Below are 13,812 nucleotides of genomic sequence, written 5' to 3'. Positions count from 1 at the left end.
GCTCTACCAAGCTTCACTCTCTTTCAGAAACCCAGAGACCTTTATCTGGCGGCGGGTGGACTTCTGCCGGGCTCAGCCGGGACACGCCAGGCGAGAGGGTGCGGGGCGGGGCCCGGCACGGCTTTTCGCCTGAGGCTCCGCCGAAGCCTGAGCGCCACCCGCCGCCTGACTCGGAGGAAGCACACAGCCGGGCACCGGCAGCGCCTGACGCCGCCTCGCAACCCGCCCCGCCATCGACTTCCCCGCGCGCAACTCCTCCTGCCTGCGGGTGGCCTGGTCGCCGTACGGCGCCTGCGCCTCCCTTCTTTCCCGCCGTCCCGCGCGCGCGGCACCCGTGTCTGGCTGGAGCGGAGCGGAGGAGAGCGCGGAGATGGCGCTGCACGTCCCCAAGGCCCCGGGCTTCGCCCAGATGCTGAAGGAGGGGGCGAAGGTGAGGCGCTGAGCCTCCCCGGAGGATGGCGTGGGGGGGCGGGCGGGCAGGCGGGCGGACGGCGAAGCCTTTAGCGTGGCGGCGCGGGGAAGGTTCGGGAAGGCCGGCGGGGCCCGGTGGCTCCACGCGTCCCGCGGGGCGGGGTCCTGGGGGGGCTTCGCGCTCTCCGCCCTTACTCCTCCCGCCCCACACCCCCATCCCCTTTCCCCCCCCTGCGGTTTGGTCCCTCGGCGGCCGTGGCGGGGCGGCGGTTGGGGCTCTGCCGCGCGCCTCGGCTCATCGCGCGGGGCGGCGGAGGGCGGCGCCTGGCGCACGCGGCCTTCGAGAAGGCTCTGCTGGGGCCGGCGGCCCTCTGCCCCTTCCCTGCCCGGAGCCGCCGCCGCCTCCGCTTCTCTCCCCCCGGGGACGTGCGGTGGTGGGTTCCCGCCGCATCGCCGGGCGGCGGCCGCGCTGCCCGCCTGAGCCGTGCTCGGCCGGGAGAGCGATGTGAGGAAGGCGGGGATTTGGTCTCTGCTGGGTTTTTGTTCGCTGGGTTGGTTTTATGTGAGAGGCGTTGGTAGGTGTCGGTCAGCAGAGTGACGCCGGCAGCTATGGATCTAGCGGTTCAGAAGCGGCCGGCTTGATGCCATGCACACCGCTGCTGCTTTGCCGTTGTTAAGCGGCGCCTGGGAGAAAATGACCTTAGCCAGAAGTGTGGAGCAACAGCACTTCCCTGCGTTCCTTTCCCCGTGAATCCGTTTTTGGCGTATTTAACGTTCGCCTCGCGTAGATTTTGGTCGTAGTCGAGGACTACGCTTACTTAGAAAAAGCAAAAAGCCTTCGTAGAAGAAGTGGATAGACAGCAAGGTGATTTTACTGCGGGGAAAATAATAAAATGTCTGGTGCTGTTGTTTAACAGAAAGGAAAGTGAGATTTGCAACTGGGAAGCCCTCTCTTGTGACCCTTCCTTGGAGACAATGGCGTACGTCAAGTGCAGGGCGAGAGCAGGGAAGCAGAGTGGCTCATGCTGGCTGTCTGATAGAGAATTTAGGAGCAAACCTGCCTTTTGCAAAACAAGGAGGCAGCTGGCATTCTGAAGTGTTTTGTTTTGTATTTAACAAGTAATTGGAGAGTACCGTTCTCCTGTCTCTTATGGACCACATCATAGGTTTTGCCCAGTTGTTTCTTATGGCCCTTTCTGGAGATCCCTCCTTTTGTTAAAGCTTCCAAACTAGAAGCCAGGTTGGTTGACTTCTCAAACACAAATACTTTTCAAATCATTGTGCATCTGAGTTTTCAAACCATTTGAGTGTAGAACTGAGTTAAATGGTTCTTGTGAAGTGCAGAGTTGGGAGTAAAGCGCATGTACAAAACACATGTCTACAAAACCCTTGCCTTTATCCTATTGATGCTGGTTATTTTCTAATTCTCTGACATGCTGCTGACTTTTTTGAAAGACTTAGATGCAAAGTGTATCGCAGATTGAGCCACTGTTCAGATTGTGCCTGCTGAGCTACCTGGTTGAGAAGGGGAGTACATAGTAGTTCTTTTCTCACTGTCTTTGGGTAAGGTTCAGGTTCCATTTAAAATTTTAAGTGAAATACCAAATGTAAATTCCTTGAAAGCAATCATGGACTATCATTTCTGGTTTGATGAGAAATGACTAGTTTATCCCTTTCTGTTTTGTTGGAAAGCATAATTCTGAGCAGAATGTTTTTCTTTTTAGCATTATTCAGGACTAGAAGAAGCTGTCTATAGGAACATCCAGGCATGCAAAGAACTTGCTCAAACCACCCGTACAGCTTATGGACCAAATGGTAAGTAAATCTTAAAATTACCATAGTGTTTCTGAGCAAAATGCTATATTTGAAAACTAAGTCTACCTTGACAAAGAAACATCTCTTCGTTTTTTGAAGAAACACACTGGACTTGCTCTAGACCCCTTAAGATAGTCTTTGTGTCTATGCAGATCAGGCTTGGTTTTGTTAGCTCTTGAGTTAAGCACAATGTACCTGCCTCTGCCAGGTTTTACTACCACATAGTGTGTCCTCTTTGCTGTCTTACCGCTATATGGAACACCCACAAAAATTAAAGGAAAGACAGTAACTTGGTAAGTAGTCGTAATCAACGTAACTACTCAGTGTCTGGTCAGCTGATACTAAAACAAAAGGTGTGCTTCAGTATCGACTAATTAAAAGTGATGTACTAATATTTTGAAGAGAAAACTGCTAATTCAGAAACACTGATTTCTCCTTAATGTAACACACTCCCAAGCCTTATTTTGAAAAGTGAATTAGCTTCCTAAGTTATGACAGGGCTCCTGTTTTAAAGTGTAAGCTATGCCAGGAAGTTATGAAGCAGTATTTGTGTACAGAAGGTGCCTAACGAATGATTTTTTTTTAAAATCTGCCCTGTTAGGAATGAACAAAATGGTTATCAATCACCTGGAGAAGCTTTTTGTTACAAATGATGCTGCCACTATCTTGAGAGAGCTTGAGGTAAGTTTTCCTGCTTCAGAAGATGTCAGTTGTGAAGCAGTATTTCTGTCCTGGGCTGCTATCATTCTGAATGTTAATAAGGAAATACGTATCAACCTGCCAGGTGATTAACGTGTGTAGTTTTGTAAATCACTTATGTTTTTCACTGGATTTCAGTAAAGTCAAGGGGCTGTTTCCACACTGAGGATTATAACTCTTGTAAAGCAGCATTACATATTTGTCTACTTTCTTCCTCTGAACCCCAGTGTAGATTTAGAAGAAGGGATGTCTAGACAAAACTATTGTGTTAATCTCTCAGCATTGGTGGTTGCCATGTTCTCTTCTCTGCTGAGAATATGCTAATTTGCTTTAAGAAACTTGAGGATGTGGCAGCATCCTCTGTGAATGCAATGCAAGTAGGAAAAAAGACTGACCTATCCTAAATTTTTCACTTGCTATAGAAGTCATGTATATTGCAACACATTTTATTGAATTCTTATATGCTAATATAGTTAACTAATAGAAACAGTGTAATTATTACGTATTTTCTTTCTTAATGCGTTGTGTTAGTGTTTGGCATAAGTAGAATAACTATGGAAGTCTTAGTTCTGGTTTTGAAAAATAATCTGCAGATTCAATATATTTAATCTTGCTTGTGATTTTCTGGGATAAAATGACAGCTGCTCTAGTTACATCAGAGAGTACAGAATTTTTACTGCATTTCTTTGAAAGAAAAGGAAGTGCAAGAAGCACTTCAAGAAGTTTTGAAGCATAAAAACACTGCAATTGAACTCTAATTTAGATGTCTACTTTGCATGTTATACAGAGGAATTCAGCTTGAAGATCCAAACTTCAGGCTGCTTTCCTGTTGCAGAGCTTGATTGAGAAGCCACTGCATTCTGTAAGAAACAAACCAAAACAAAAACCTGGAACCAGTTACCAGGGATGTCTAATTCATGTTGTAGAGGGGGTGCTATCTGACTATTTCTTTTTAATCAATGTTTGTACTTGTAGTTACTGGGAAACTTGACAACATGGATTATTTTAACTAGTTTTCTCTTACGATTTTAAGTGTTCTTTCCATCTTTAGATACAATTTGAAATCAGAAAGCTTATCCTGGATGCACAGAAAAATCTGAAGCTGTAGTTTAGTTAGAATGTTGGTAACTAAGATGCATAACTTCTTCTAAAGGTCCAGCATCCTGCTGCAAAAATGCTTGTGATGGCTTCCCATATGCAAGAACAAGAAGTTGGAGATGGAACAAACTTTGTCCTTGTTTTTGCTGGAGTTCTTCTGGAGTTAGCAGAAGACCTTCTCAGGATGGGACTGTCAGTCTCTGAGGCAAGTTATATCACTATTACAATTCACATAGCTTGAATTTGGATTGCCATTGGTTGGTATTCTTGAGTCACAATTGGGAATTACTGCTTCCTTCGGAAGTAGTTTTTCGATAGAAATGTGTGAAGAAGAACAGTTTTATGTTTCGCTGCTTGTGATTGCTCACTTCCCTTGGAAGCTTTTGGACTGGTTAATGGTTCATAGCTCTTGGAACAGGAGACACAGGCAGTTATGGGTGCATAGTGAAGTGGTGTAGTCAATGTTTATCATCTGCTGCACAGGTCATTGAAGGATATGAAAAGGCTTGCAAGAAAGCCCTAGAAATTCTTCCAGACCTGGTGTGCTGTTCTGCAAAGAACCTCCGAGATGTTGAAGAAGTGGCATCTTTGTTGCACACTTCAGTGATGAGCAAACAATATGGGAATGAACATTTTCTGGCAAAGCTTATTGCTCAGGCCTGTGGTAAGTGGACAAGAACAGATGTGCATGCATCTGAAAATCTGACTCAGTTTGGCTGTGATCATTACTAATACTTTCCTGCGAGATAAAAGGTGCAATTGGCTTACTAGGTTGATTCGGATGAAGTACTTCAGCCTCTGAAATGGGTATAATCCTGTTTCTTGTGTTGGACTCTTCATTGGCATTGTAGCTTGGAAAAGGTTTGTGCTCTTTACTAAATGTATATGAAAATAGCTTTCTGGTCTCCTTAAAGCAGAAACAGGTTTTTCTTCCTCTATTTATTGTTAGAAAGCTGTATGACACTTCAGATGTGTTGCCACAGAATGGTGGAAAGGGGGAGAAATGTTTTCTCAGTGTTGTGGGTCAGTCTTCACTCTTGCACGTCCGTGTATTAATCAATTGAGTGGTCTGAGTACATGTTGCTTTCTGATTGCTATGCTGTAAAAAAAAAAAATCCTGGTTCTCTTGATGCAAGCCATTGGTATATTATAATTGCCTTAAATTCAGTCAGGTATGTCAAACCACTGACTTTTAGAATTTCAGAAAGACTCCAGGTATTATTTGTGGTGTCATTGTTCTGCTTTATTCATTATGTAACACAATTTCATTGAGTGTTTTTTCTTCTTTTTCCCGTTCCTGCCTGACAGTTTCTATTCTTCCTGATTCTGGTCATTTCAACGTTGATAATATCAGAGTGTGCAAAATTGTGGTAAGTTGGAAGTAGCTAGCTTTGCTGTATTGTTAAAGTAAATTGTTTTAATAAAAAATGAAATCTTTGAACTTTGAAAGTGCTTTTTCTATTCTGATCTCTTTTGTGGCATGCATAATAAGTTTTGGAAATTGGTCTTTACATTCCTTGTTTAGCACTCAGTAGCTTATACACAGGGATGTTGATCAATCATTTTTGCAATGATTGATTTTAGAAACAGTCACAAGATTAAGCTAAGGTGCAGGCTGGCAGAAATGTAGTGGCGTAACCTTGTTTCCTCTTTATTCAGCCTGAGTATAATATGTAGAATTGGAGCAAGCTTAGATTTAGTATGAATTCTAGCCTCCTCCCGTGTTTTTTCACTGTTAATAAATACAAAACAAGTTGAGCATGGAAAACGAACGCCCCAGGCCTTAGCCTGGACCACCAATTAATCTTAAAATGGGAACCTGTAAGAGAATGTTTAATGTTGCTAAACCAGCTCAAGACTGACTGACTTTATGCTGCGGTGAAACCTTAGGCTGCTACATTCAAATGACTAAGGACTGCTTTTCATACAGGGTAGTGCAGCCTTCTGACAGTAGATGATCACAAATATGATGTCCTCCCATTCTGTTTCTTTCCTTTCAGGGTGCTGGTATCTCTGCTTCCTCAGTACTGCATGGCATGGTTTTTAAAAAAGAAACTGAAGGAGATGTTACTTCTGTCAAAGATGCAAAAATAGCTGTGTATTCCTGCCCTTTTGATGGTATGATAACTGAAACTAAGGTATGTAGAAGCTCAAAATAAGTTAGGTATCTATTTATGCTCATGTGCTCTTATTTTTAGATTTAACTATAAAAATACTCTTGACACTTGGTGATTAAGATATTTCTTTTTTATAATATTGAGTTCATTAGTTTAAAAAAGTTCATAGGAAACATCTGAACCTAATTTTGCTTTTCCATGGTTTTTGGGATTAGGGAGTTGTTGGTTCTGTTGGATTATTTGGGCCAAACTATGTGATAGAACATTGGGACCTCAAGGGTATCTAAAAGTGCTAGAATTGCCCTTTCTTTGACTTGTTTCACCCCATTGCTTGGGAAGGGTGGCAGTATTGTAAAACAGGATGGCTTGAGGTTTACCGGTAGGTTGGGAGACAAAATGGTTTGTCAGAAACTTTGAGGCATGTAGTTACTGCTGAGCTGGTAACAGTGTATGTGTTTTACTAGGGCACTGTGCTTATAAAGAACGCTGAAGAACTGATGAATTTCAGTAAGGGAGAAGAAAACCTGATGGATTTGCAGGTCAAAGCTATTGCTGATAGTGGTGCGAATGTAGTCGTGACAGGGGGCAAAGTGGCAGACATGGCACTTCATTACGCCAACAAGTACAATCTTATGTTAGTCAGGTAAGTACTAGAAGAGAATAAAAACATTTAATCTATCTATGAAATGTCTTGCCATCCTGTCTCTTTCCTCTTAAATTAAAACAAAATATTGCAGACTGGTTGGTTTTGTAGTGGTTGAAAACCTGAGCTGCAGTTTGGTTGCTTCATAGCCTATGTTTCTCGATGTATTCCACGTCTTTGTTAAGGATAATTAGGGATTAACTTGTACATACAGTACTGTTGTTCTGGTTTAAGTGCCTTTATTTTAACTGAAATCAAGAGTATAAAAATGGGTGGATCTGTTCAAGATGGATGTGGCCTCAAAGGCACCTACCACAATAAGGTAGTGCTTCCTACTGGTCACAGTCATTGTGTGATGCTTTAGAGCAATGATGAGAGGCACCTTCGAGCGTCGCTTAAGTATTGATGGATAGAAGAAGTAATCCTTAATACTTTTCTGTCACTTTTTTGGGCCTTAGATCTTACTTATCTTGTAAGGTATGTTCATATGTCCTTGAAATATATTCTGTACAACATAAAGTCAGATTCCCAGCAGCAGCTCTCAATTCTCCCACAAGTAAGTGGGCCTTTGTGGAGAGCTGTAACTTTGGTGGTGGTGTGCAAAAAGCTTGAACTTCTGGAAATGGAGCACGATACTGCAGTCTCTGGAAGGATCATTGTAGAGATGCTGTAAGGATCCAGTCATACGCACTAGAAGATGAAGTTTGACAATTTCCATGTATTTGACCTATTTACTTGGAAAATAGTCTTTGGATGGCATCCCTGAAAATAGATCATTATACCCTGAAAGAAATAGACCAGTGTATCTTATAACTCTGTTTGTTTTTATAACTCAATATTTTGATAGATACTAGTTTATAAAATGCTGCCAAGTTAAGAGAATGTTTACTTATATCTGTTATTTTTTCTGGAAACTTGTTTTTAAAGGTTGAACTCGAAGTGGGATCTGAGAAGACTCTGCAAAACTGTTGGTGCAACAGCCCTACCCAGACTGGTATGCACTTTTCAAAAGAGGAACAGAAGGGAGAGGACTGATGGACAGGTTCACCTCTTAACTGCTGCTTTTCTTTGCAGACTCCCCCTACTCTAGAAGAAATGGGTCACTGCGATAGTGTGTATTTGTCAGAGGTTGGCGACACACAGGTGGTTGTGTTTAAGCATGGTACGTATGTTCTATAGAGCTCCCGATGCTGCTGTTGTACAAGTATGATGTGAGATGTTACCCACACATGAACAAACTTACTTCAGTGATGCCCATGTCTGTCTGAACAGAAAAGGAGGATGCTGCCATTTCTACTATACTCATTCGTGGCTCTACAGACAATCTGATGGATGACATAGAGAGAGCAGTGGATGATGGTGTGAATACTTTCAAAGTACTCACAAGGGTAGGTAACTAGTACACTTACAAAAACCGAGTTAGGGATCAGTTTGAGGCAATACTCGTGCTTGTATTGTGCTCAGTTGCTACAAAAGCTGTGCCCAGGTAGTTATATCATCAGCTTAGGAGCTACCGTGAGAGGTACAGAGGGTGGTGTAAAAAACATTGCTGCTGACATCCTTGTGAACACTGGGTACATAAGAGATGGTGCTCAGCATGTACTGCGCTCAATTTTCTAGTAATGAGGTGGGTTCTTGAAGATAGGTTAGTTGTACTGTGGTCTAATGGCAGTTAGGTATTTGACCTTTTCCTTAAATGTTTGTAATGTTCCTTGGAAACCAGGCACAGGAGAAAGCTGGACAGCTTTGTTTGTCTCTGGGGACCAGGAGGAGCAAACTAAATTTCTAGTTCAGTGGTTACAAGACATGCTTCTTCCACATAGTACAGATAGGCTTTGTAGATGGAACAGATCAGTTCTTCAGAATTTTTTCTAAACAGCTTTCATGGAATTGAATATTCTTTTTGTACATACAAAAGAAAATGTGTGTTTACACAAATGGTTTCATGCAAAGAATGTTAAACTTGTGTTGGACAGTTAATGTCCTGTATGTACCAAGACACGCACATTGATGTAGAGTACAGAAACAGCCGTAGACTGTGTGGTTATGATTGTTTCCTGGGGTTGATCTGACATGTGATTTATGATGATCCCTCTTCTGTTGAAAAGACAGGGAGTTCTTCAATGTATGGTGGTTTGCTGAATGGTATACAAAATGGTTATTAAAAAATAAAAACAAATGAAACCACCAACTTACACCAAGTTTAGTATGTCAACAGGTATATAGTATAGTAGATTTGTTTCCTGCATGTTTCCCAACATGTTAATGTAAAATATAAGATAATCTTGGAGTTCTATTGTTAGTGAGTAGAGTTGAAATAATTAAAAAAAAAATACACACCACCTCCCACCCCCTGACAAAAATCCCCCTGCATTGTTGTGTTTGTGGTGTGTTATTTTAGTTTGGTTGGTTTTGTTTGGTGTTTTTTGACTCTCTTTTGGGTTTTTTTGGTTTGTTGTTTTTCCAAAATAAGCTATTTTTCTTCAAAGACGTTTAGAATGAAAGTAAATTCTGGTAAATTTCTATTATAATGCATGTTAGTTCTGAAGGGGATTCTTATTAAGTCTGTGTGACATAGAGGGCTGGTCTGTTTATAGGACAAACGTCTTGTTCCTGGAGGTGGTGCAACAGAGATTGAATTAGCCAAGCAAATCACGTCTTATGGAGAGGTACAGTAATTGAGCTTTTTGACTTTTTTTTTACATACATACACATATATGTATGTGACTTACAAAAATATATACGTACTAATTTATACCAAAATATGTGCCTGTATTAATGCATATAAACCAGTTAAAAATCATGGAGAAAAAAGCCTGGTTTATGTTTTGAAATGCTGATGCAGTTTTCAACTTTGCTTCAGACTTGTCCTGGGCTTGACCAGTATGCCATCAAGAAGTTTGCTGAGGCATTTGAAGCCATTCCTCGAGCACTGGCAGAAAACTCTGGAGTAAAGGCTAATGAAGTCATCTCCAAACTTTATGCTGTGCACCAGGAAGGGAACAAAAATGTTGGGTTTGATATTGAGGTAAATTAATGTCTCACTTTACTTTGTGTTCTGTTGTACAGGTTTATATTTAAATGTATCAGTTCTATCAGTATGAAATATTTACAGATTAATTTATATCACTGAAGTGCTGTGCTGCATGGTCTAGGAGAGTAACTTCTTAGAATTACTATACTGAAATGCTGGGGCTTTTTACATCAGCAAGTAATTCAGTGTGGTATAGGAGGTCAAGTGAGATACTGAACTGGCGTGATGGCTGTTAACATCTTATGTAATTATTTAAGTCTTCCTGCTAATGGATGAGGAATTAGAATAGACGAATCACTTAGGTTGGAAGAGACCTTTAAGATCATAGGGTCCAACCACAGCCTAACCCTGCCCAGTCCACCTTTAGACGATGTCCTCAAGCACAACGTCTATATGGCTTTTAAATACCTCCAGGGACGGTGACTCCAGGACTTCCCTGGGCAGCCTGTTCCAGTACTTGACTACCCATTCAGTAAGGAAATTCTTCCTGATATCCAACCTGAATCTCCCCTGGTGCGATCTGAAACCACTTCCTCTTGTCCTGTTGCTTGTTACCTGAGAGAAGAGATGGACCCCTATCTCTCTACACCCTCCTTGCAGGTAGTTGTAGAGAGTGACAAGGTCTCCCCTCAGCCTCCTTTTCTTAAAACTAGAAAGCCCCAGTTCCCTCAGCTGCTCCTCATAGGGTTGTGCTCCAAACCCTTCACCAGCTTCATTGCCCTCCTCTGGATGTGCTCCAGCATCTCAGTATCCTCCTTGTAGTGAGGGGCCCAAAACTGGACACAGTGCTCAAGATGTGGCCTCACCAGAGCTGAGTATAATGGAACTATCACTTCCCTATTCCGCTGGGTACACTATTCCTGATACAGGCCAGAAAGATGTTGGCCGCCTCAGCTACCTGGCCGCACTGCCAGCTCATGTTCAGCTGGCTGTCCATTAAAACCACTGGTCCTTCTACTTCAGGGAGCTCTCCAGCCACTCTGCCCCAAGCCTGTAGTGTTGCTTGGGGTTATTGTGACCAAAGTGCACTTGGCCTTGTTGCTAGGTTCTGCACTTTGGTTTTCTGAATGTTTTCTGGAGACAGCAGATGAGATTAGAGAAGTGGTTATTGTTCCAAACCTGTAACCTTGCAAACACAAAAACTTGCTAGGTAGAAGCCTGAGGAGGTTTGAGTCACGTTGTTTTCCCATGTCTGACAGGCTGAAGCTGCTGCTGTGAAGGATATGTTGGAAGCTGGCGTGTTAGACACGTACCTTGGAAAGTCCTGGGGTATCAAGCTAGCTACAAATGCAGCAGTAACTGTCCTAAGAGTAGATCAGGTAAGCTTACAAGTTACTTGGGTGCTGAACTGAATCCTTGAACTCAGTATCAATCTTCTGTGAATGCAAGGCATAAAAATAGGAGACTTGAAAATGTGTTTTGCCTATTTCTGAAAGCCAGGAACTAGTTTGTTCAACAGATCATAACTTGGGATGTTGCAATGCTGCTGCTTCCTTAGGAGCACTGTTGTTTCATGGTTTGTTTTGGGGGTGTTTTTTTTTAAAGACTTGACAGTTGATACTCTTACCCAGAAAGTTACCCTAACTTTTGTAGGAATGAGATTTAAGAAACATTCTCTCATAGATTGTTCTTACGTGAAAATCTGGCTTTTAGGAAAAACAGAGGCTGTAATCTGAATGACAGAAATCTTTACTGTGCATTTTGTGGAACTGTGGCAAAGATGTATTTGCGTGTAAAATTCCTGTAGATTATTATGGCAAAAACAGCAGGCGGTCCGAAAGCCCCTAAGCACCAAGGACATTGGGATAAGGATGACTGGAAAGATGAGCCTGAGAAGTAGAATGCAGTAAGCTGTGTTTGTGTAGCCCAGAGCCCTCCACCTGTCAGCTCGTGCATGAGTGTGTTGACCAGCACAGGGCACACGAGGTCTTTCCTGAGGACACGTAACACGTAACGTCTGACACGTGCTGACTGCTGCCTTGTGCATTTGTGCCTTTGTGAATGAGTTTTACTCCTAAACCCAAATGTTCACTGAAGGGATGACAAGTGCAGTTATAGTTCTACCTTACTTGTAACCATAGCAGGTGTAGAAAACCAGCCTTTAACATGGCAGTGCTGTTGGACTTTGTGCTTTACAATGGGACGTTTAGACTCAATAATTCAGAACAGTAGCTGGAAATTATTCTGCTTTCTGTAGCATGCATCCAGTCACTCATTAGCCTATTTCAGCACTCACTCTGTAGACTAACTGAAGTCTTTAATTTGCATGCAAAAAAGTAAAAGCCCTTTTTTGTGTAACAGGGCTCAGCTTCTGCCACTTCTAGGAAAAAAAGCCCCAACTAATGTGTGAACGTCTCAATTAGATGGATAATAATGTTCACTGTCTTAGGTTCCAAGTAGGGAAGCTGCATGAATTTAGGGAATGTTGACAGTCAGCATTGCGTGGCTGTAAATAAGAGGTGGGGTAAGGGCTCGATTCTAACTGTACCTTTTTCTTCTTCCTTATTCTCTTCAAGATCATTATGGCAAAACCAGCTGGTGGCCCTAAACCTCCATCAGGAAAGAAAGACTGGGATGAAGACCAAAATGATTGAACAATTTAACTGTACTAAAGTGATGTGATGATGTGAGGGTTTTTTTTAATATTCCAGCTCTTTTGCCTTTAAGTTATGAATGGTGTCCAATAGAGTGCAGAACTTGTACCACTTCAATAAACGTGCTCACTGTTTAAAAGTGTTACCTGTCTGTTTGTGTGGCCGTGGCCTAACACGGTTGTTCGCTGTGTGTGAAGATGTGGGTGTGTAGGGGGAGGTGGGGGTCAGGCTTCGTGATCCTTCTGCACTGGGACAGGGGCAGAACCTAAGTTGAAGAAGTTTGTGGGTTGAGATAAGGACAAGAACATTGCTTACCAATTACTGTCAGAGGCAAACCAGACTCAACATAGGGAAGATTAATTTATTGCCAGTTAAATTAAGAATCAGGGTGGTAAACAAGAACAAAACCTAAAGCACCCTCTGCTTCTCCCCTCTGCATGGTGTGGTGCTTGCCATCAGTCCTTAACAACTGCTCTCTGCTGCTCCTTCCTGTGCATGCTTTTCCCCTGCTTGCCTCCCCCAGTGTAGGGTCTTGCACGAGCAGCTTTGAGCACGGGGAACCCCTCTGTACAGCTTGCAGTCTGTTGGGAACATCTGTGGCCCTTGGTGGGCTGCAGTCTGTGCGGGGATCCTTGGTCTGGGCTCCCCTGGCTAGACTCTAGTTTCTTTCAAGGCACACAGTCACCAGCCCTGCCTTGGGGGCCTTCAAGGCTGGAGGGTAGGGGTTCAGCATGGGCCTCTCCAGACCCACAGGGGCTCTAGTGTAGTCTCTTCAGGGGCTGCTTGGAGCTCTTCTTCCTCTCACATAAGTGCTGGCAGGGCTGTTTCTCACACTTCCCCTGACTGCTGGGCAGTACTTTGACCTTTCTTACACACTTTCCTCAAGCTGCCACAGTCTCAGCTGTGTCTTGCAGCAAGTTGCTTGGAGCTGGATAGGTGCAGTGCCTGGCCCATCCGCCCTCTCCTTGCAGTGGGTGCAGCTGTGCCCACCCCACCCACCCTGGCACCTCTACCCAGGTACAGTGAATGGGGAAGACTACAGCAGTCTCAGGGCCAGGGAGCTCCTGACTTCAGGAAAGCATCGTCTACGCTTGGCAGCAGCTTGTTGTGCTCCCAATTATGCTCCTTAGCCAATAGTTGAGTGTAAAAAGTTAGATGAGTACTGAAATGTGCATACTGCTGTATGGCAGCAGGTCTGGGGTCTGGGTTGCGTGCATCTCTTCTGTCCCCCTTCCTCAGTCTCCATGCTGTCAAAATGGGAGCCTGGCAGAAGTGAACTGCATCTCACCCTCATGGCCTTAAAAATAAACTCAGAGCTCTATGAGCTCACACAATGTGGAGCGCTGGCATCTTGCAGCTGAAGCCCCCCGTTAAGATTCTTCTTGGAAAGCCAGGGGTGTG

The 13,812-nt window shown here is 43.5% G+C and overlaps 1 protein-coding gene across 2 annotated transcripts; it reads left to right on the top strand.

Annotated features, from left to right (window-relative positions):
* Positions 1-324: 324 nt before the first annotated feature.
* CCT8 (chaperonin containing TCP1 subunit 8) lies at positions 325-12,553 on the top strand. 2 transcript variants are annotated; one of them, XM_084278440.1, is made up of 16 exons: positions 325-430; positions 2,136-2,226; positions 2,828-2,907; positions 4,079-4,228; positions 4,507-4,687; positions 5,332-5,393; positions 6,024-6,161; positions 6,605-6,783; positions 7,711-7,777; positions 7,858-7,945; positions 8,056-8,171; positions 9,381-9,452; positions 9,647-9,811; positions 11,017-11,136; positions 11,565-11,663; positions 12,334-12,553. In XM_084278440.1, exons 1-15 carry the CDS (start codon positions 371-373, stop codon positions 11,655-11,657), a joined length of 1,662 nt encoding a protein of 553 aa, XP_084134566.1. In that variant the 5' UTR covers positions 325-370; the 3' UTR covers positions 11,658-11,663; positions 12,334-12,553. The 2 variants fall into 2 exon arrangements, with proteins under 2 accessions (XP_084134566.1, XP_084134567.1); XM_084278441.1 differs by lacking the exon at positions 11,565-11,663.
* The last annotated feature ends 1,259 nt before the right edge of the window (positions 12,554-13,812 follow it).

Source organism: Gallinula chloropus (genome assembly GCF_964237585.1).
Source record: "Gallinula chloropus genome assembly, chromosome: 1".
In the NCBI taxonomy this organism is placed as follows: Eukaryota; Metazoa; Chordata; class Aves; order Gruiformes; family Rallidae; genus Gallinula; species Gallinula chloropus.
This window is presented reverse-complemented; position numbering and strand designations above follow the sequence as displayed.